The 20,529-nt window shown below is 59.2% G+C and overlaps 3 protein-coding genes across 5 annotated transcripts in view; all 3 read left to right on the top strand.

Annotated features, from left to right (window-relative positions):
- Positions 1-1,980, top strand: part of CD4 (CD4 molecule) — a 40,117-nt gene extending 38,137 nt beyond the window's left edge. For both annotated transcript variants that reach the window (XM_078075541.1, XM_078075542.1), the window contains 2 exons: positions 70-137; positions 501-1,980. In XM_078075541.1, the coding sequence (XP_077931667.1) occupies positions 70-137; positions 501-531 (99 nt within the window). In that variant the 3' untranslated portion in view covers positions 532-1,980. The remainder of the gene's footprint in view (positions 1-69; positions 138-500) is intronic.
- Positions 1,981-2,896: 916 nt separating this feature from the next.
- Positions 2,897-8,671, top strand: GPR162 (G protein-coupled receptor 162). Its single transcript, XM_036069324.2, has 5 exons — positions 2,897-3,026; positions 4,636-5,942; positions 6,643-6,832; positions 7,441-7,598; positions 7,905-8,671. The coding sequence occupies exons 2-5, from the start codon at positions 5,076-5,078 to the stop codon at positions 8,454-8,456; spliced, it is 1,767 nt and encodes a 588-aa protein (XP_035925217.1). The 5' UTR covers positions 2,897-3,026; positions 4,636-5,075; the 3' UTR covers positions 8,457-8,671.
- A 972-nt stretch (positions 8,672-9,643) lies between these two features.
- Positions 9,644-20,491, top strand: P3H3 (prolyl 3-hydroxylase 3). Of its 2 annotated transcripts, XM_078075543.1 has the most exons (16): positions 9,644-10,195; positions 11,118-11,270; positions 11,592-11,793; positions 11,878-12,009; positions 12,134-12,285; positions 12,514-12,591; positions 13,013-13,102; positions 14,314-14,366; positions 14,496-14,563; positions 14,681-14,805; positions 17,784-17,885; positions 18,220-18,370; positions 18,587-18,704; positions 18,782-18,857; positions 19,658-19,798; positions 19,939-20,491. In XM_078075543.1, exons 1-16 carry the CDS (start codon positions 9,698-9,700, stop codon positions 20,104-20,106), a joined length of 2,307 nt encoding a protein of 768 aa, XP_077931669.1. In that variant the 5' UTR covers positions 9,644-9,697; the 3' UTR covers positions 20,107-20,491. The 2 variants fall into 2 exon arrangements, with proteins under 2 accessions (XP_077931669.1, XP_035925214.1); XM_036069321.2 differs by lacking the exon at positions 12,134-12,285 and having other exon boundaries at positions 9,647-10,195; positions 12,455-12,591.
- The last annotated feature ends 38 nt before the right edge of the window (positions 20,492-20,529 follow it).

The raw sequence follows: 20,529 nt of genomic DNA on the forward strand, positions 1-20,529 counted from the left end.
CCCCTCCAAAGGGCACCTCCCTTCTGGAGGCCTGGGACCCTCATGACTCCCCTCCTTCTTCCTGGACAGCGCCAGGCAGAGCGGATGTCTCAGATCAAGAGACTCCTCAGTGAGAAGAAGACCTGCCAGTGCTCCCAGTAAGGAACTGGTGGGGGGGCAGAGAGTGGGAAGGGGAAGAGGAGGGTGGCGAGTGGGGGTGGGGGGGTGGGAGAAGAGAGGGAAGGGAGGCGGGATGGAGGTGAGAAAAATGGGGGCTCAAGGGAGATGGTGGAGGGCAAAGAAGGGTACAAAGGGGTGGCTTAGGAGGTAGGAAGCAGGAAGAGAGTGGAGAGCAGAGGCGAGGCGGCAGCAGGCCTGGAATATTTCTGGATACCACCCTGCAGCTGTGGCCTAGAGGCCGCCACTGCCCAAGAAGGGAGAGTGCGGACTGGGAGACATGGAGCTTCGAGGATGCAAAGGAGTTTGGAAAAGAATAAACTTGCTCTTCTTTGTTCCTCCAGCCGGTTCCAGAAGACATGCAATCTCATTTGAGGCGCAGGTCCAGGGGAGTTCCCGCTTGCAGCCTCCCCAGCTGTCTTTCCCCTGCCTTTCCTGCTGGGCTCCTGGGCCTGCGGACCAGATGAATGTAGAAGACCCCAGCACTTCCGGCCCACTCCTGCTCTCCTTTGTCCACACTTGGCCCTTGGTCCTCCTCTTGCAGAGGCCTACATCATTTCTTCCCCATTTCCTTTGCATCAAGCCTAACCCTATCGATGATTTCTTCCCAGCTCTCTCCCCCACGGCCCACTGGTCCCTGGGGAATCACGTGGGCCCAGCCCTGCCTGGCTTGGAGGGCAAGGCTGGGTGTCTGAAGCATGAAGCACACGACTGTCATTTTACTGGACGGGACCTTGGGACCAGAGGAGGCAGGGACCAGCCCAAGATCACACAGCTAGAGGAGGGTAGATCCAGATCCAAAGGCTCCTGACTCAGCTGCCTCCATGGCTCCATTTGGCCTGCTTCTCACTCTGAGTTGGCAGGACACACTCACATCGTGACCTGTGCACAAACAGGCAACCCTGGACCCACACCCATGTACAGAGCGCACACTTGTGCACAGACATGATTCCTTATCCAAGCAGTACGTGTCAGTTTATGAGCCAGTTTCACATCCTTTGTCTGTTTAAACCTTAAGAAGATCTTACAGAGCTTAGTAGTGTCAGGACCGAGATTAGCATCTCCAATTTATAGGCCAGAAATGGAACTCAGAGAGGTCAGCTGATTGCCCAAGTCACACAGCTAGTCAGTGCCAGAGGACTAGCCCAGGTCTCCTAACCCCTAGTTCCAGGGCCGTACCCTGAACACAGAGACAAGTACCACGCAGATCTCTGTAGCTGATTAGTCACTGCTGCCCAGGACCCACCTCTGGATTCCTAAGAGCACACCACCCCAGGCAGGGCCTGCCTCAGAGAGTTCAGAAACACGGACAGAAGCCTGTTGCCAGAGGACAAAGCTGTCAGTCCTCCTAATCAGAGCACAGGCTGGGAGCACGGGCCCTGTGGGAGAGAGTGCCCAGTGACCTACCACTCACCCTGTTGCAGAACCTTCTGGAAGGTGAGCTTTGCCAGGGGGAGGGGCTGGGGAAATGGCTGGAGAGGGAACCCTCTGAGGGGACGTCTTGTGAAGGGTGACAGAGCCGGGCTTCAGTCCCCCTGCCCTGTATTTTCCTTCATCCCTCCCCCAAACCATCCAGGATACAAGAAAATTGGGGTTACAAGTAGTCTTCTTCCTCCTCTTCTTGATCCATTTCTCTCAGGATCCCCAGCCTCCTCTGCCTCTCCTTCCTTCCCTTTCTCACCACCTGTCTCAGTCCCTACCCCCTCTCCCTAGTCTTCTCTTTCCAGCTTGCCCCTTCCAGGAGGACTCCCCACTGCTTGCTTGGTATTCCTGCCCCTGCGTCCCTGAGCTGACAGAAAAATACAATAAACTTACTGTAAAGAAGATGCTCTTCTTCGTGTGTCCGTGTGTGTATGTGACAGACAGGCAGACAGACAGACTCTTCTCTGGGGACCTGGATCTTCTGGATCAGACCCAGAGGAGAGGTTGCCAGGCTTGCCAGGGGAAGGAGATGAAGTTTCCCCGCGGGGGGTGGGGGGGTGTTAGGGGAAGGGGGGATTCTTTGGGGGCTGATTACCCACCTGCCCACCCCACAGGGCCCTGTGTGTGCCGGGGCCGCAGACTTTGTAATCCTGCGCTGGGGCTGTACCGAGGGCGAGGCTGCGGGGTTGTGTGTGCGCTACACACGCATGTGTGCGGGAGAGAAAAAGGACCAAGAGAAACTGTAATGTGTGCCTGCCAATTGTGTGCATCCCCAACACAAGTGTGAGTTTGTGTTCCAGGAGGAGGAAGCGATATGTGTGTGTGGCGGGGGGTGCATTGAGACCTGTGTCCCCCCAACCCCCAGAAGCCCCAGCTTCAGCACAACCTCCAGCACTTGCCCGTCTGAGCTGCACCCCCGGGCGGGGCGCAGCCCTCGCGGATACACACAGTGACACACGCTTCCTCCTCCCCGAACACCACCAGCTGCCTCTCTGAGCTGGTGTTCGTGTGGAAAACCGGGGTGGGGTGGAGGCAGGACACGAACCGTCTCACCAATGAAGCCGGTTCCCCGCCAGCGTCCTCGCCCCCTCCCTGCCGGCTCCTTCCCCGCCCCTCCCCCTCCAAGTCGCCGCCGTCCAGTTCCCCGCCCCGCACTCGCCCCCGCGCCCCCCCACCCCAGCCGCTCCCGGCCGGCCCCTGACCCGGGGCTCACGGGCGGCGCGCCTCCGGGAGACGGGGGCTCCCACAGACCTGGGGTGGGGGGCAGAGACTGAGTGAGCGGCGGGCCGAGCCCGGGAGGCTGGGACCGAGGGTGGGGGGGAGGGAGGCCCGGAGGGAAGGAGGGAGGGAAGGAGGAGGGCGGGCGAGCCGGAGCCGGCAGGCGGCGGGAGCCCGGGCGAGCGGCGTCGGGAGTGCGGTCTCCATGGCAGTGCCGGGCGCAGCCAGAGGTAAGACGACCCCGGCCCTGTCCCCCATGCGGCCCCCTCTCCGCCTCCCCCCTTCCCTACCCCCCCGCCCCCAGCCGCCTCCTCTCCCCTCCGGCCAGCCCCTCCTCCCCAGCCACCTGCTGTCACTGCCCGGGAGAACACGGTGGGTGGTGGGAGGGAGGAGCCGCCTGACCTTACCCCTTCACCCCGAAGGGCAAGGGACCCCTGTCCGCGGTGGAGTCCCCCAGATCCCCTCTCCCACCTTCCTCTGATCTTTCTCTGTCCTTCACCTCCTCTCTGTCCTTCACATCCTTCCTGCCTCCCTCCCTCTCTGACTCCCCATCTCTTTCTTCCACAGCCCACCCGCTGGGCCTGGGTGGGGGTAGGTGGGAAGGGGTGCAAGGCTGTAGGGGAGAGTAGTGGGGGGGGGCGCTTCTGACCAATTCCTTCCACCTCCCTCTGGCTGGCCATTGCCATGGCAACTAGGGTGTACTGGGCTCCGGAGGGAACAAAGGTGGGGGGTGGACTAGGCCCTCTCAGGGAGGGCAAGAATCTGAGGTTCTTCCACAGGAAGTAGACCCTCTCACTGCTGTGCCCCATTTTTACCCCTGTTTCCCCCCACCCCCCTCAAGCCGTTAGCTCATCCTTCTTGCCTCCACTCAGTTCAGGGCTTCCCCTGATTTCCTCTTAGCCCCCTCCCCAGGGCTCACTGAAGCTCAGCTTCTCGAAATTCAGGACTACCCGCCTTCCCATCAGAGGGAAACTGAGGCTGGGGCAGGAGAGGAAAGAGTGGAGGTCTACCAGTGGGAGTCAGCACCTTATTGAACATGGGGCTTTTCTTCTCAGCCTCCCTGTTTCCTGCTCCCTCCTTCCACATCACCCCTCTTGGCTCTCAAGCCTCCTTTCCAGGGGTCTCTGGAGGTTTCCTTCTATTTTCAGATACTATCACTTTGCCCCCTCTTTCTTTCTCTTCTGCTCAAACTCTCCTCCTTCCCCCTAGTTCCCCATCTTTCCATTTCTGGATGCTTCTGATGTCAGCGGTTTCCCCGCCTTCGGGTTCCCTAGCCCCCCCTCCCCTTGGTCCCAGCCTCCTTTCTCCCATCTTCCCAGATCCCTGGTGAGCTAGAGGGGGATCACACGGGCTTGGGGAAATGGGGCTGAGCACCAAGACCCCCTGGGCCCAGGAGCCAGAATGCTGGGGAGGAGCTGAGATAGCATACATATCCCAGTTTACCCTGAACCCTCAAAAAAGAAACAAGTCGTGCACCTGGCAGCAATAGCTCTGAAGAGAGATTCAGGGACATGAAGCTGGGGATCGAATAGTACTGAGCAGGGCACTTAAGAAGAAGGGACCTGGGAATGCCAGAGGGAGGAAAAAGGGCTGAAAGGGATAGACAGGAGGTCAGAACACCTTCTTTCCTGACAGTCAAGAAAGCAGGGCTCTTACCTGTGTGGGCTGTGTGACTGGCCATCTGATTTAAGGCAAGAGAATTTTCTGAATGACCCCGTGACCCCTAGTAGTCAGTTACTTCTATAGTTTCAAGAGAAGGGGGTGCGTGAAGTCAGTTGGAGAACAGCCTAGGCCCTACCTTTTGCCCTCCCCCTCCCACATGTCATTTCTCCCTTGCAGTTTGTCCAGGTGGCTGAGCCTCACCCCCCACACACACCCCTTGGGGCACCCAGAAGATCCCTGACTGGTCAAGAACCAGAGGAAGAAGAGACCCGGAAGTCCCGGCATGGGGACCAGAGCTCCTCAGCCAGCCTCGTAGTTGGGAAAGCATTCTGCTTGCCTCCCCCATCAACCACAGGGATACTTCGGGAAGGTTCCCACCCAATATGGAGGCTGAGGACCACCTCTGCTGACCCTCAGTCTCCTCCCCTGCCCTCCGCACCGCACCTTGGCTGGGTCAGTCATGCAATGCTGAGCAGTAGGGTAGGCCGCTGGGCGGCCTGCTCCACCACAGGGCAGAGATCGGGCGCATCATGGGTGTGTGTGTGAGTGGGGCTCCTGGGTGAGACCTAGCCCCCACCCCCAGGAGTTCAAGGGGGTGGGGGGGCCGAGGATATAGGATGGCTCGGGGAGGGGCAGGGGCAGAGGAGGCCTCCCTGCGCTCAAACGCATTGTCCTGGCTGGCCTGTGGGCTCCTGGCGCTGCTGGCCAATGCCTGGATCATCCTCAGCATCTCGGCCAAGCAGCAGAAGCACAAGCCGCTGGAGTTGCTGCTCTGCTTCCTGGCGGGCACACACATACTCATGGCGGCCGTGCCCCTCACCACCTTCGCCGTGGTGCAGCTCCGGCGCCAGGCCTCCTCCGACTATGACTGGAACGAGAGCATCTGCAAGGTGTTTGTGTCCACCTACTACACACTGGCCCTGGCCACCTGCTTCACAGTCGCCTCCCTCTCCTACCATCGCATGTGGATGGTGCGTTGGCCCGTCAACTACCGTCTCAGCAACGCCAAGAAGCAGGCGCTGCACGCCGTCATGGGCATCTGGATGGTCAGCTTCATCCTCTCTACGCTGCCCTCCATTGGCTGGCACAACAATGGCGAGCGCTACTACGCCCGTGGCTGCCAGTTCATAGTCTCCAAGATTGGCCTGGGCTTTGGCGTCTGCTTCAGCCTCTTGCTACTTGGGGGCATTGTCATGGGGTTGGTCTGTGTGGCCATCACCTTCTACCAGACGTTGTGGGCCCGGCCCCGGAGGGCTCGGCTGGCCCGGCGAGCGGGGGTGGGGGGCGGGGCCAAGGGGGGTGGGCCAGGGGCGTTGGGTACCCGGCCAGCTTTTGAGGTGCCAGCCATTGTGGTGGAGGATGCCAGAGGGAAGCGGCGGTCCTCGCTGGACGGCTCTGAGTCGGCCAAGACATCCCTGCAGGTCACCAACTTGGTCAGCGCCATCGTCTTTCTCTATGACTCACTCACAGGGGTGCCCATCTTGGTGAGATTGGGGTCCCCCGCCTGCTCTTCCCAATATCCAGGCCCCAGCACAATCACCTGACCTCCAAGTCCATCCGCCATACAGCAGCTCTGCCATCCACCTTCCTCTCTTCTGCCCACCCCCGCTAGATCTGTGAGCCCCCCACCTCCATCATCCATCTCCTCGTTCCCATTACCCCCAGCCTCGTTGTCTGTTTTCCAGTTTCTACTACTCAACTCCACCACCCATCCTCCAGCTCCACCATCTATCCTGCGGCTCCACGCTTCGGCCCCCAGCCCTACCATCCAGCAGCCCAGCTCGTCTCCATTCCCTAACACTCTTGGGATATACCACAGGGTCTCTGAGCACTCCGGTGGAAAGCCCAGAGAGCTCACCCCACCACCCCCGCTTTTTGCATCCCCATCTAGTCCCGATTCCCAAATTTCTCTCTGTGTTCAACTTTTCTGTACCACGTCTGCTTCTGTCCCTCTGGACCTCAGGGCTTTGTCTCCAGTCCTTGCCCCCGACCTTCCTCTGAATCAGGCGCTTGCCCTCTGTTGGTCCCATCTCCACCTCCGACTTTGCCTCTGTCCTGAGCCTCTGTGAACTGGGCCATCCCTTCCTTCTTGCCCAGCCACTGCACTAGAACACTGGATCCGGGGCCCAGGGGACCTCTGGGCGCTGGGTCGTGACCCCGCGCCATTCCCCATCCTCCCGCTAGGTGGTGAGCTTCTTCTCCCTTAAGTCGGACTCGGCCCCGCCGTGGATGGTGCTGGCTGTGCTGTGGTGCTCCATGGCACAGACGCTGCTGCTGCCCTCCTTCATCTGGTCCTGCGAGCGCTACCGGGCCGACGTGCGCACGGTGTGGGAGCAGTGCGTGGCCATCATGTCCGAGGAGGAAGGCGACGACGGTCAGAGGAGGGACTGGGCTTTGGCTTTCCCGGGCTTCGGCTCCCTTTTCTGCCGGCCCTTCCCTGTGTGGGGACGGGCTGCCCTGGAGTGCCCCCTGCTGGACGGAACCGGCGCCGCCCGTGGGCTGACTCCCTTTCCCTAATCCCGCACCCCTATGTACACCCATCGCTTCCTTCTGCGCCCAGGGCTCCCTCCACCCGGCCGCGGCTTCCCTCTGGAAGCCCACACTACCCAGCTCTGCCTCCACTCTCCAGGCCGAGTGCCTGAGAAACAGTCCAGAGTCCTAACGCAACCGTAAAGGAAGGCTGTGGAACTAAGGGGACGCTAAGCTCCCTGAGAGAGACCCCCAGCTATAGGGACAGTTCTTGGGGTGGGGTTGCGGCTGTTTCAATAAACATGTCTATATGTATGGAGCACTAGGGACTTAGCAATGAATGCAACAGACGTTAGGCACTCTTGCTTTTCCTCTTGGAGCTTACAGGCTCGTGGGAACAGGATTCTCCCGGGAGCTTGTAAAGGGGGCAGGAGGTTTTAAAGGGGGTGGGGGTGGGGAGGGGAGTGGGCGTTCCCTGTCTGTAACCACCCTGCCCCTTTTCTCTCCTCCTAGATGGGGGCTGTGATGACTATGCAGACGGCCGAGTGTGCAAAGTGCGCTTTGATGCTAATGGTGCCACAGGACCAGGGGGCAGGGACCCCTCCCAGGTGAAGCTGCTGCCTGGAAGGCACATGCTCTTTCCCCCTCTTGAGAGGGTCCACTACTTACAGGTATGGGGCTAGGGAGTGCACCTCCTGTTCTGGGTACCCCCTTACTACCTGTCTCCAATCTCTGCTGACCATCCCGACTCCCCACTCCCTAGCCCTGGCCTGCAGGGCACCTAAGGGGTAGGTGAAAGAAACGTGTGGCAAGAGAGGCTCCCCTTCAGACCTCTCAGAACCAGGTTTGCCCATCACAGGATGTTTTCCAAAAGTTTAAGGGGGTGGGACCATCTTACCGAGTCCCTACTTTGGTTCCTGCCTCTACCCCTGCTTGGTCCCTATAGCACCTCTGGGTCTGCTGGCTCCTCTCCCCAGGTCCCTCTGTCCCGCCGTCTGTCCCACGATGAGACCAACATCTTCTCTACTCCTCGGGCACCAGGCTCCATCCTGCATAAGTGGTCATCCTCTGATGACATCCGGGTCCTCCCGGCCCAGAGCCGAGCCCTGGGGGGCCCTCCTGAGTACCTGGGACGAAGACAAAGGCTGGAAGATGAGGAGGATGAGGAGGAAGCTGAAGGTGGGGGGCTGGCCAGCCTTCGCCAATTCTTGGAGGGTGGGATGTTGGGGTCAGGTGGGGGACCCCCACGGGGTCCTGGCTTCTTCCGGGAAGAGATCACCACCTTCATTGATGAGACACCTCTGCCTTCTCCAACTGCTTCGCCAGGGCCCTCTCCTCGCCGGCCCAGGCCCCTGGGCCTCTCACCCCGCAGGCTCTCCCTTGGGTCCCCTGACAGCAGAGCCGTTGGACTTCCTTTGGGGTTAAGTGCAGGGAGACGCTGCTCCCTGACAGGAGGTGAGGGGAGTGCAAGACCTTGGGGAGGATCCTGGGGCCCAGGTAACCCCATTTTCCCCCAGCTGACCCTGTGAGCCCAAGTGGGCCTGCGGGACTCAGGGGAGGGGCCCTGAGTAACACCAGTTCTGGCCCTAAGCTTAGGGCAGCTGCCTCCAGACTCCGTGGAGGTGGGCACTGGATCTGGGGCCTGGAGCCCCCTGCTGTCTCTCATCTCAATGACCAGATGCCCTAACTCACCTTCCATCACCCTTAGCAAACCGTATTAAAGCCTGAAGTGTTACCATGGAAACCTTGGTGTCCTGTGTGCTAGGGTGGCAGAGGGTATGGTGGGAGGCTCAGGGGTGGAAAGGCTCATAAAGGACAAAATAGAGCAGGGGCAGTGACCAGAGGCCCAGAAATACACGTGGAAAAAGACAAACTCAAACATGAAGACATAACAGAGGGACAGGCTTATAATAAGAGCATCTTGTGGCAACCCTGTCGGGACCCCTCTCACTCCTGAGAGCTTTTTCTGTATCCTTGATTAATAAACTTCTGTCACTTTACTCACACACACACACACACACACAAAAAAAAGAGCATCTTGTGCTGGGCATGGGCATGGGGAGACAATCTAGTTTGCCGCTTTGGGGTGTGAAGGATCTCTGTCCGGATTTGCGGAAGTAGTTTCAGAGTGTGATTCCATGTGCCATGCCCCAACTCTCCTTCCCCCAAATCCACCTAGACCTCACTTTCTGGGCAGGAAAGGATTTGGGCCTGAGTTGGTGTCACAGGCCCGCATCCCATGCTGCATTCTAAGGCTCAGTTTGCAAAAGTGGGTGTGGGTAGATGTGTGGGAGGCATCCACTCTCCTTGTCCTGGACCCAAGAGTGGGGGTGGGGGAGGCACAGAGCGGAGGGGAACACAGCTACAGTAGTTACTCTGAGGCCAGGGGCCTCAGGGGTTGGAGTCAAGGGTCCGAAGAGGCTCCCCATGCTGTTTTCCAAAGCACCAGTCCCGCTCCAGTGCCAGCCGTTTGCCATCTGCTCTTCAGGGCCTGTTTCTCGTCCCACACCGTCCCTCGTCTTAAAGACTGCTGTCTCCACTTTCTGCCAGGCTTCCCGACGTCTCTGGCTCTCATATTGGCCTCTCCCAGGGCTGAGCCTGGGCCGCATCGGCTCTCCTTGGCTCCCGCTCATTCCTTCTCTCTTCCTCTCCTCCCTCCTCTCCATCTCTCCTTCCTTTCCCCTCCCTCTCCCTTCCCCCTTCCCTCTCTCTCTCTCCCCCTCTCGGCTCCCGCATTCCGCTTCGGCAGCCGGCCGGCGCCCCTGGCACCATGCTCCGGCTCCTCCGGTTGCTGCTGCTGCTGCTGCTGCTGCCCCCGCCGGGGTCCCCCGAGCCCCCGGGCCTGGCCCCGCTGTCCCCGGGGGCGCCCCCGCAGGCCCCGGACTTGCTCTACGCCGACGGGCTGCGCGCCTACGCGGCCGGGGCTTGGGCGCGGGCCGTGGCGCTGCTGCGGGAGGCGCTGCGGAGCCAGGCGGCGCTGGGCCGCGCGCGCCACGACTGCGGGGCGCGCTGTGCGGCCGAGCCGGGGGCCGCGCTCCCCGCCGTGCTGCTTGACGCCCCGGGGCCTGACTCCGGGCCCGGCCCGGCGCGGGGGACCTGGGAGCGGCTGCTGCTCCGCGCGGCGCTCCGCCGGGCCGAGTGCCTGACCCAGTGCGGGGCGCAGAGGCTGGGCCCCGGGGGCGCGGCGCGGCTCCGCGTGGGGAGCGCGCTGCGGGACGCCTTCCGCCGCCGGGAGCCCTACAACTACCTGCAGAGGGCCTACTATCAGGTGCGGGAGCCGCCCGGGCCCCTTCGGGGATCCCGCCCCGACCCACGCTGCGCCGCTACTTGGAGCTCGCCGGGAGAGGGCGGAATGCCGGCGCCCGGACTCCGGGGGGGGGGGCGCTCGGGGGCGGTCGGCGGACCTCTCCTTTTGAGTCTGTCCCATCCAAACCACGCCAAATACCCATTGAGGTCGCCGAGGGACAGCCTAAGGGAGATTGGGAGCAAAGCTGGAGCGGGGCTGGATGGGTTCCTGAGGCGGGGTGGAAGGAGATCGGAGATGGAGGGAAGGGGCCTGAAACGTTAGGTCTTACTAAGACCTACGTGGGATGATAGTGAAGCGGAGGGGATGGGGGGAAGCCCGCCGCTGCACAGGAAGCACGGGGCGGGGGGGAATTGAGTGTGAGCCTTTGCGGGGCAGGGGCAAGGCTGAGGAGCCGAGAGGCCGGGCGTGGGGGGGGCGGGCAGTGGACGCTGCGCAGCTACCAGTTCGGTAGCTATAGCCTACGTGGCTGGGGGGGGGGCGGGGGGCTGGCCACACACACCTCAGCCCAGGGTCCTAGAGACCAGCGGGTTTTGCTGGTGGCTCAGGTCTCCCCCACTTCCCCACCTCACTTAGCCATCAATTGCACCTTGTCTCCCAAACGGAGGCCCTGAGGTCCCTCTGTCAATACCGCAGCCACTCCAAAGTCTTCAGACCCCTCTTCTCTGAGCTCCCCCGGCATACTGGTTTCTAGGAGCGCTGGAGGTTGGGAAGTGGGCAGTTCTGACTGACAAGTCTTCCAGAAAGCTCTGGCGCAGTTCCAGATGTGTGTGTGGCCCGGGGGGGGGGGGGGGGGGGGGGGGGGGGGGGAGGCGGCGAGTGAGCCAGCAGAGGTCCAACACCCCTACCTGAGGGCACTGACTCCCTCATCCTTTGTGCTTCTCAGCTGAAGAAGTTGGACCTGGCAGCTGCCGCAGCACACACCTTCTTTGTAGCAAACCCAACACACTTGCAGATGCGGGAGGACATGGCTAAGTACAGACGCATGTCTCGGGTGCGGCCCCAGAGCTTCCGGGACCTGGAGACACCACCACACTGGGTGAGACCCCTTGGCCAGATACACAGGGTTCACTGGACTGGGATCTGTGTGGCTCAGGCATCAGGAGACGTGGGTACTGTCCTCAGTAAGCCTGGATGGAGAGTCCCTCTCTGGGGCTTGGTTTTCTTCCCGAGGATCACTAAAGTCCCTTGTTCGACCATTCTGATCCCGAGGCCCACCCTATATTCCCCAAGGTGAAGTGGGACCTGGAGTCCACACCCCAGATGAGACCAACACCCCTCCCCTTCTTTCTGCCTCCCAATCTTGTCTGGCACCCTGCCTCCGGGAGCTCAGGTGACTGCCCACTCCCCTCCCCCATAGGCAGCCTATGACGATGGCCTGGAGCTACTGGGGCGCCAGGAGGCAGGACTGGCACTGCCCAGGCTAGAGGAGGCCCTGCAGGAGAGCCTGGCCCAGATGGAGAGCTGCCGGGCTGGCTGTGAGGGGCCCGAGGAGCAGCAGAGGGAGGAAGAGGAGGAGGAAGGGGCCGGGAGCCAGGGGGGCCTCTATGAGACCATTGCAGGTAATGGGGATGCAGGTAATGGGGATTCCCGGCCCCACAGAGAGGAGCGTCACGAGCTCAATGGGTGACGTGTGTTGTCTGCAGGGCACTGGATTCGGGTCCTGCAGTGCCGGCAGCGCTGTGTGGGGGACACGGCCACGCGTCCTGGACGCAGCTTCCCTGTCCCTGACTTCCTTCCCAGCCAGCTGAGGCGGCTTCACGAGGCCCATGCTCAGGGTCAGTTGGGGAAGGCTGGGCGCTGGGGGTGACGGGGGTTGGAAACAGGGGAAGTGAAGGTTTGTCTCTGATGGTATCCTGAGCCCCATCTCTCCATCCCTCCTGTCTGTCTCTGGATCTGTAGTTGGTCAGGAGGACTCTCATTTGCTCTCCTTTGGTGCCGTTGTGGAAAGCTCAGGAGATGGGTCCCAGGGCTCCTTCTGCCCTTGCGGCTTCTCACCTTCCTTTAACTCCCTTCTCTCTTCCTCCCCTTTGAACTCTGCCTATCCAGCTCAGGTATGTTTGAGTAAGCTTTGGAAAGAAGCAATGGATGAGTGTGCCTGCCAGGTGGGATGGGGGCTTTGGAGTTGTTTGGCATCGGGAGACCACCTTCTCTGGCTCTGCCCAGGGACCACTGTCCTTCTCAGTCTCCGTGCCCCACCCTGCCCTATTACTGTGTCTCCAGTGGGGAATCTGTCCCAGGCTATGGAAAATGTCCTGAGTGTTCTGCTCTTCTACCCGGAGGATGAGCCTGCCAAGAAGGCTCTGAACGAGTACCAGGCCCAGCTGGGAGAGCCGAGACCTGGCCTCGGGCCAAGAGAGGTGATCCTCTGCTCCATACTTACCCTAAATCAAATAGACCTGAGAAGTAACCTGGACTCTGTACCCCCTTTTAGTCACCGCAGGCAACCCCAAGTCCAGCATCTGATTTGTCTCCCCTCCCTGCTCCCCACTGCAGACTCGACTTTCTGAGTCCAGGTGGCAGCCCATCCGCCCTTGCCTTCACCTCACCCCCCTTATGTGCCCTCCTGTCCCACAGGCATATGCGCATAACCCCCCCCCGCCCCCCACCTTGAGCCCAGATGCCCTGAAGCTGTTGAACAGGATGGCACATGGAAGGGTTTAGGAGCATGCAGGCTGTCCCCTAGAACCGGGGGCTGCCAGGCTCTCCTCCAGCCTTAACTTCCCTGCCCCACTCTACTTCTCGTCTCACCCCTTTCTCCCTGCTCCCACCCTGCCTCAGGACATCCAGCACTTCATCCTTCGATCCTTGGGGGAGAAGAGACAGCTCTACTATGCCATGGAGCATCTGGGGGCCAGCTTCAAGGATCCTGTGAGTATCTCCCCTTGTCCCCATTTTGCCGCTCAGTGCTCCCCCAGGAGGAAGAGAACAGTGATGCCCTACATTTGTGTCACTGTGGTTTGCAACAAGGCTTCCCATTTCCCACACCCCTGGGAGGCTTGGAGAGGTGTCTGCAATGTCTCAGGGACAGAGGCAGGTACCTGTAGGAGAGGGCCGCTTTGGGGTTATGCAGGCCTAAGTGTTGGTCTCTTCTCTGCCATAAACAAGCTCTGGACCTTCACTTGCCTCAGCCTCAATTTCCTTACCTGTAAAATGGGCACATCAGATCTATCTCATAGAGTGCTTGACGCTGTATCATTTGCTACATGGTAGAGAAGGCTCTACTCTTGCTGTTGCTTTGGTTACTGTTCTTTTTGTGGTAGTTATGAGGAAACTGAAGGGCAGAGGGTTTGTTCACTGCTAGGACAATAACGTAAGGCATTTTCTCAACCGTCTTGGCACCATTGAAATTTTTTACCTGATCATTCTTTGTAGGGGAGAGGAAGGGGGCTTGCCTAGGCATTGTGGGATGTTCAGCAGCTTCCCTGGCCTCTGCCCAGTAGCTGTCAATAGCATTCTCTGAGTCATGACAATCAAAAATGTTTCCAGACGTCACCTAATATCCCCTGGGGGGGGGGGCAAAATCTCCCTGGTTGAGAACTGCTGGCTCAAAGCGTGGGCTCTAAAGCTAGTTCAGTATGTATGTATGTATGTATGTATGTATGTTAAGTAGGCTCCACACCCAACATGGGGCTGGAACTCGGGACCCCAAAATCAAGAGTCACATGCTCTACAACTGAGCCACGAGGTGCCCCTCTAAAGAATCCCAAATCTGTCGCTTACTAGCTGTGTGATCTTGGGCATGTTACTTTACCTCTCTGTGTCTTAGAGTCTTCAACTGCAAAATGGGCACGTTAATACAATGTGTTTCATTAAGACTATCGTGAACATTACATGATGAATCTCCACGCACTCCGCTTCCGTGGATGAGGCTGTTAGAAAAGCACCTGACAAATAGTGCTACGTGAGCAGTTGTTGGTAGAGTTTGGCCCAACTCCTGGGGCTCCTGACAACGAGTCCAGGGCTCGTCCCACCTCTGCCTTCCTCTCTGGAAGCAGGAGGACCTTAATGTAGATCAGAGTCTAATAATGTCAGGGATTTGGGCTGGACTTGGGTGACGGCGCTTTTCCTGACTCTCCCAGGATCCCTGGACCCCAGCAGCTGTCATCCCTGAGGCACTGAGAGAAAAGCTCAGGTAGGAGATGCCCTGTGGTAGGAGGGGCCTGGCTGGAGCTGGAAGGTGGGGGAGGGCATCTTGGGAGGTCTGGGGAAGATGGGTCCGGACTGGCGGGCACATGCACTGAGCATGTCTCTCACCCCTGAGAGAGGATCAAGAGAAGAGGCCTTGGGACCATGAGCCGTCACAGCCAAAGCCCTTGACTCACTGGAAGGGTAGGTTTCTGGGAGAGCAGGAAGCAGGAGCCCCGAGGGTCTGGGGGGCCCGCCAGCCGCAGCTGGGCCTGCCCTCAGGGGGAGCTCAGCCCCCTCTGCCCTGTCCCTTCCCCGCAGATGTGCTTCTCCTGGAGGGAGTAACCCTGACCCAGGACGCAAGACAGCTGAATGGGTCCGAGCGGGTGGTGTTGGACGGGCTGCTCACCCCGGCCGAGTGTGGGGTGCTGCTGCAGCTGGCCAAGGTAAGAAGACCTGTGAGTCGGTGGCACCGTCGGCTAGTTAGGGACCTCGGGCACAGCCCGCCTGCCCCCTCTTCTGCCCTCTCTGGTTCTCCAGCGGGCACTGCCCTTGTCCCCCACCCCGCACGGCGGTGGACACGTTCCGTTTCTCTCAACTTAGCCGGCCTGGGGTGGATGGATACTTTTTACAAAGGAATTTTGCTAGAAATTGGTAGGAAGAACAAACCAAAAAACGTAAAGGCATAAAAAAGGGTGAGTGTGCAGGTGAGGATTCCCTGGTTAGCCAAGAGTTTAATTATCGGCTTGGCCAGTGGCGGAGCGGACATAGAGGCTACTTTCCCCATCCGTTGCATCCCCTGCTGGTTTGGGTTGAATGATCCATATTCACCAGGTGAAGCCTGCCATTTGGGGAAGCTTCCATCTTCATTCTAGGTTAACCTTCCTTCTACACACACTCACTGAGTATCTGCTGCGTACTCAGAACTACTAGGTTCCAGGGAGAGGGAGATGAGCACAGACGTGCATTCAGGAGCTCACTGTACAGAGAAGGAATCAGACGTGGAGACACATCAGTAGAGCGAGGGCTAAGTTTGCTACAAGAAGCACGTACCCATCCAAATAGGAACGCTGAAATGCCAAATCACAGAAGGCTTACGGAGGGGGGGAGCATTTGAGGGGGTCATTTGAGCTCAGTCTTTTTTTAAAATTTATTTATTTATTTATTTGAGAGAGAGAGGGTGCGCACACGCCCATGTGCGGTGCGTGCACGCGGCAGGGGAGGGGCAGAGGGAGAAGCAGACTGCCCATTTAGCGGGGAGCTGGCCACAGGCACTTGACCCCAAGATGAGATTCCAGGACCCCAGGATCATGACCTGAGCCCAAAGCAGATGCTTAACCGTCTGAGCCACCCAGGCGCCCCTTGAGCTCAGTCTTAAGGATGAGTTAACAAGGCAGAGAAGGGGAGGAGAGCCAGGCCGTAAGGAAGAAGAATGCGGGGGGGGGGTTCTCTGACAACTGCAGTAGAGTACAGGAGCTAAGGGCTTGGGCCAGCCCCAGCAGTGGTTAGCTGGGTGACCTCGTGCAATGTATTTTATTTTATTTTATTTTTTTAAAGATTTTATTTATTCATTTGAGACACAGAGATAGAGAGAGAGAGAGGGAGAAAGCATGAGCAGGGAGAGAGGCAGAGGGAGAGGGAGAAGCAGGCTCCTCGCTGAGCCAGGAGCCCGATGTGGGGCTCGATCCCAGGACCCTGGGATCATGACCTGAGCCGAAGGCAGACGCTTAACGATCTGAGCCACCCAGGCGCCCCACGTGCAATGTATTTTAATGTTTCTGAGCCTCGTTTCTTCATCTATAAAATGGGGCTAAATACAGTGGGTTCTTTTAGGGTTGTTGTGAGGACCCTGGTAGTACTTGGTAAGGCTGTTGGAAGAATATAAAAAGCCCTCAGGATTAGCCGGCTCTGTGTCATCCGGCTGTATGTTATCCAGAGGAGGTAGAGGGGAGAGAAGCCGGAGGTGGAGGCACGGGCGAGATGGCGAAGGGCCTTCTGTCCCCTGCCAAGGAGTTTGTGGACCGTGGACAGCTTATTGGAGAATTTAAGGAGGGGTTAGGTTTTAAGTCCTCATGCATTAGCAGGAGCAGGGTCTGGAGTCACCATCCTGCAGAACCGGTAGATCCCTCTAGAGGCACTGTGGAAATGCACTGGGAGAGGAAAGCAAGGAGGGGAGGCTTCTGGGGTGATGCCGGAGTGCTACTGCCTTAGGTTAGGTCCTCATTTCAAGGAAATGAAGAGAGGCGGACAGATGAGAGATATTTAGAAAGTCAAAGATAGAGAAGTTCAGCACTAAATCTATGTGGGAGACAATGGATGAAAGGATGGAGTCAGGGATAACTCCCAAGTATCAGCCCTTCTTTCTGTTCCTCCATCGCACTAGATTCATTCTGGCCTCAGGACCTTTGCACTTGCGGTTTCTGCTGCCTGGAACATTTTTTTCTCTCACATATTCAAGTGGCTTCTTTATATCATTTGCTTTCAATTTAGATGTCACCTCACTCATCAATTAGCTGTCCCCTAACCACTGCCTGGGCACTCTCAAGGTTGTAGCCCTATTTTAATTCTTTAAATACCTTTTATCCCCATCTGAATTGATCTGGTTTGTTTGTTTGTTTGTTTACTCAAAATATAAACCACATGAGAGCAGGGACCTTTTCATGTTCATGGTTGTATCCTCGGTGCCTAGAATATAGGAAGTGCTCAGTACAGATTTGTTGAATGAATAAATACAAGCATGGAAGGTTAGATGGCTTGGGTGAGTAGGTGGTCTCTCAGAGATGGGGTTTATACACAGGGTAACTGGGTAGGGGTTGCAGAAAGCAGACAAAAGAATAGGTGTCAGGAAAGGGACATCCAAATACCAGGAGACCCCCAGGTAATGAGACTCATGTAGGTGGTTGGGTAGTTGGGGCTCAGCATCAAGGGTTGTCACATTCTCCGAGAGTGTGTCAAGGGTGTCAGAGAGAGGCACCTCGGCTGTCTCCCCACGTCGAGCCAGCCGGGACCCAGCCTGACTCTCAAACTTCCTGCTAGCGCCCTGTTTCTGGAGAGACTCCTCTATCCCTGGCTCATCAGGAACGAATGATCAAGCCCTTCCTGCCCCCTTTCCCCAATGGCCCTTACCCTCTCAGAGGCCCCTTCCCCACTCTAGGAAGCTCTCCGGAGCTCTGGGCACAGCCCCCTCAGCCAGTGGGATTCCAGATCTTTACCAGAGAGTGACAATATAGACCTGAAGATAGTCATTCTGTGGGAAGGGGCAGCAGCTCAGGGAAGGGAGCCAACATGGAACCCTGGGGGCTTCTAGCCTCTTCCGGGGAGTGGGAGGATTGGAGGAAGGTCTGGCAGCCCTGTGGGCAGTGAGGTGGGGGATGGCCTGGGACCCGGGGAGTGAGACTCCCCAGCCACCTCTCTCCCTCCGTAGGACGCCGCCGAGGCCGGAGCCAGGTCTGGCTATCGTGGCCGCCGCTCCCCTCACACCCCCCATGAGCGCTTCGAGGGGCTCACGGTGCTCAAGGCTGCACAGGTAAGAGGAGGCTCCCATGCTCTGGTCTGATGCCCAGAACCAGAGAAGAGGGTACGCAGGAGGCTGGGTGCCCACGCCTGGGCCTCTCCCGTGGACTGAGAGCACCTGAGTCCCCTGCCTAGAGTTGAGGGCAGCGGGAGGGGAGGTGTTCTGAGACCTCGGGACCTGGGTGATGGTCACGGAGCCAATGGAAGGAGCAGTTTGGGCTGATGGACAGAGCTGGCTGCTGAGACCAAATCCGTGGGTGGAGAGCAATGGAAGTAGGGCAGGGGCTGGGGCAGGGCCACCCTTCTGTTGCCCCCTCCTTTCCCGCCCTTCCTTTCCCTGCTTGCAGCTGGCCCAGGCTGGGGCCGTGGGCAGTCAGGGGGCTAAGCTGCTTCTGGAGGTGAGTGAGCGCGTGAGGACCTTGACACAGGCCTACTTCTCCCCGGAGCGGCCCCTGCATCTTTCCTTCACCCACCTGGTGTGCCGGAGTGCCATAGAAGGTAACCACCAGGGAGCGTAGCTGTTCCTCCCCAACCCCGGGCCCCTGTTGGGCACTGCACCCCCTCCGCATCCCCAAACCTGGTGGGCTTTCTGACTCCCCCGCCCGGGTGAGGGCTTGGCTCCTCTGTCCAGCCGTGATTCCCCGAAGCTGCAGGGGGAGTGTGGGCGGCAGTGGATGGGCACAGGGGCATGCACCAGGCCCCTTTACTTCCCAGGAGAGCAGGACCAGCGCATGGACCTGAGTCACCCGGTGCATGCAGACAATTGCGTCCTGGACCCCGACACCGGGGAGTGCTGGCGGGAGCCCCCAGCCTACACCTATCGAGACTACAGGTGGGCAGCCCCCCCAGGGGTCAGGTGGGTGGGCCTGGGTTGGGGGTCTCACTGCCTGCGCCTTCCTCCCTTTGCAGTGGGCTTCTCTACCTCAACGAAGACTTCCGCGGTGGGGACCTGTTCTTCACAGAGCCCAATGCGCTCACGGTCACAGTAAGCTGGGTGGGGGGCGTGGGGGTGTGGCGGGGACCCCAGCTGTGGGCTCTGAATTCAAAACAGGAGCTTCCCAGAGGCAAATGCAGGGAAATGGCCGGGGCCCCCTTAACCCTTTCTTTCCTTTCTGGCTTCCCCTGCCCTCTCTACCATGTGTCTGGGTTTCAGGGGTTCTAGTAGAGGTACCTCCCAGGGAGATCTCTTGTGGCCCTTCCAAACCCTGCCTTCAGTGTTTGCCTCACTCCCTCAAGGAGGGTGGATAAAGCGCAGGTCCCCAAGGCCCTAGTCCAGGTAGAAACCAGGGGCTGGAATTGGGCAGAAGGAGAGGGACAGTGATTTTGCGTCATCTACTGCTCTGTCTTACCCAGTTACCTCCTTCTCTGCTAACTGCCACCAGCTACCGATGATGCATGGCCTCTCTGAGGTAGAAAAATGTCCCCAGGATCCTTATCCCCAGTACCCAGAGTCTGGTACTGCATTCATACCCTCTGATTGCTTCACACCTGGGATTCAAAGGTTGAGCAGGAAAAGTCAAGGCCTGGGCAGGGGGTGGGGAGGCCCTCCACGGAGCCCCCTTTCCTTTGGCTCTGACTCCTCTAGCCTCAGTCTGGCATTTGTGCTCCCCAAGTTGAGGCCAACTTCCCATTTCCCCCCAGGATGGTCCCTGAATTAAGGAATGGGAAGTGATGGGCAGGAGAGCTGAACTCTTTGTGCCCTGGCCCGCCACCTGCCGTAGGGAGTCAGGGCCAAGTGCTCTGAGAGCACCCATCCGTGGCGCTGAACCTGCCCTCACCCCTCAGGCTCAGGTTCGTCCTCGCTGTGGACGCCTCGTGGCCTTCAGCTCCGGTGGGGAGAACCCCCACGGTGTGTGGGCCGTGACGCGGGGACGGCGCTGCGCCCTGGCGCTGTGGCACACGTGGGCGCCTGAGCACAGGGAGCAGGTGAGCAGCAGCCGGAGTAGGAAGGGCTGTCTCTCCTGGTGTGTGAAGGATGAGGGGCGGGGGCCGAGACGTCCCAGGGAGGGTCCTTGGGGGCAAGGTGATGCAGGAGGTTGGGCCAGACTCTCCTCCCTACTCCCCAGGAGTGGACAGAAGCCAAAGAGCTGCTGAAGGAGCCAGAGGAGGAGGAGGAGGAGGATGAGGAGGAAGAAATGCCCAGCAAAGACCCTTCCCCGGAACCCCCCAGCCGCAGGCTTCCGCGGGTCCAGGACAAGGCTGGGAAACCGCCTCGGCTCCGAGAGGAACTGTGAGGGACTGAGCCAGCTCCTTGGGGATGTGGCCACTTGACTTGTGAAGGGTCGCCTTGATGCCAGGACCCACGAGAAGCCCCCATGTGCTGGGAGCAGAAGAACAGTGAGCTGTCTGTCCCTGCACCCCTACTACCTTGGGGACCACAAGGGCTGTCCAGCTCTGGACTCAGAGGACACTGCACAGACTAGCCTAGAGCTCACCAGGCCTGGCTGATGGACCTCCAGCCCGAGGACAGACTGAGGACGCGATGCCTCCCTGGAAAGAAATGGCAGGGGAGAGGGCCTGACTGCTTCACGTGCGGAGGATGAGAGGGAGGCTAACCCCAGTGCCCTGTCCCAGCCTGTAATAAAGAACTGAAGATCCCTCAGTCAAGGGCCCGGACAAGGGTATCACGGTTTCTGTGGTGTCTGCAGTGGGCAGTG

This window comes from Halichoerus grypus, chromosome 6 (assembly GCF_964656455.1).
Source record: "Halichoerus grypus chromosome 6, mHalGry1.hap1.1, whole genome shotgun sequence".
Taxonomy (NCBI): domain Eukaryota; kingdom Metazoa; phylum Chordata; class Mammalia; order Carnivora; family Phocidae; genus Halichoerus; species Halichoerus grypus.

Coding starts and splice junctions, on each gene's coding strand:
- P3H3 (XM_078075543.1), top strand. CDS start 9,698: ATGCTCCGGCTCCTCCGGTTGCTGCTGCTGCTGCTGCTGCTGCCCCCG. Junction 14,806..17,783: donor TGCTGCTGCAGCTGGCCAAG/GTAAGAAGACCT, acceptor CTCCCTCCGTAG/GACGCCGCCGAGGCCGGAGC. Junction 18,705..18,781: donor TACACCTATCGAGACTACAG/GTGGGCAGCCCC, acceptor CTCCCTTTGCAG/TGGGCTTCTCTACCTCAACG.
- GPR162 (XM_036069324.2), top strand. CDS start 5,076: ATGGCTCGGGGAGGGGCAGGGGCAGAGGAGGCCTCCCTGCGCTCAAAC. Junction 5,943..6,642: donor TCACAGGGGTGCCCATCTTG/GTGAGATTGGGG, acceptor TCCTCCCGCTAG/GTGGTGAGCTTCTTCTCCCT. Junction 6,833..7,440: donor CGAGGAGGAAGGCGACGACG/GTCAGAGGAGGG, acceptor CTCTCCTCCTAG/ATGGGGGCTGTGATGACTAT.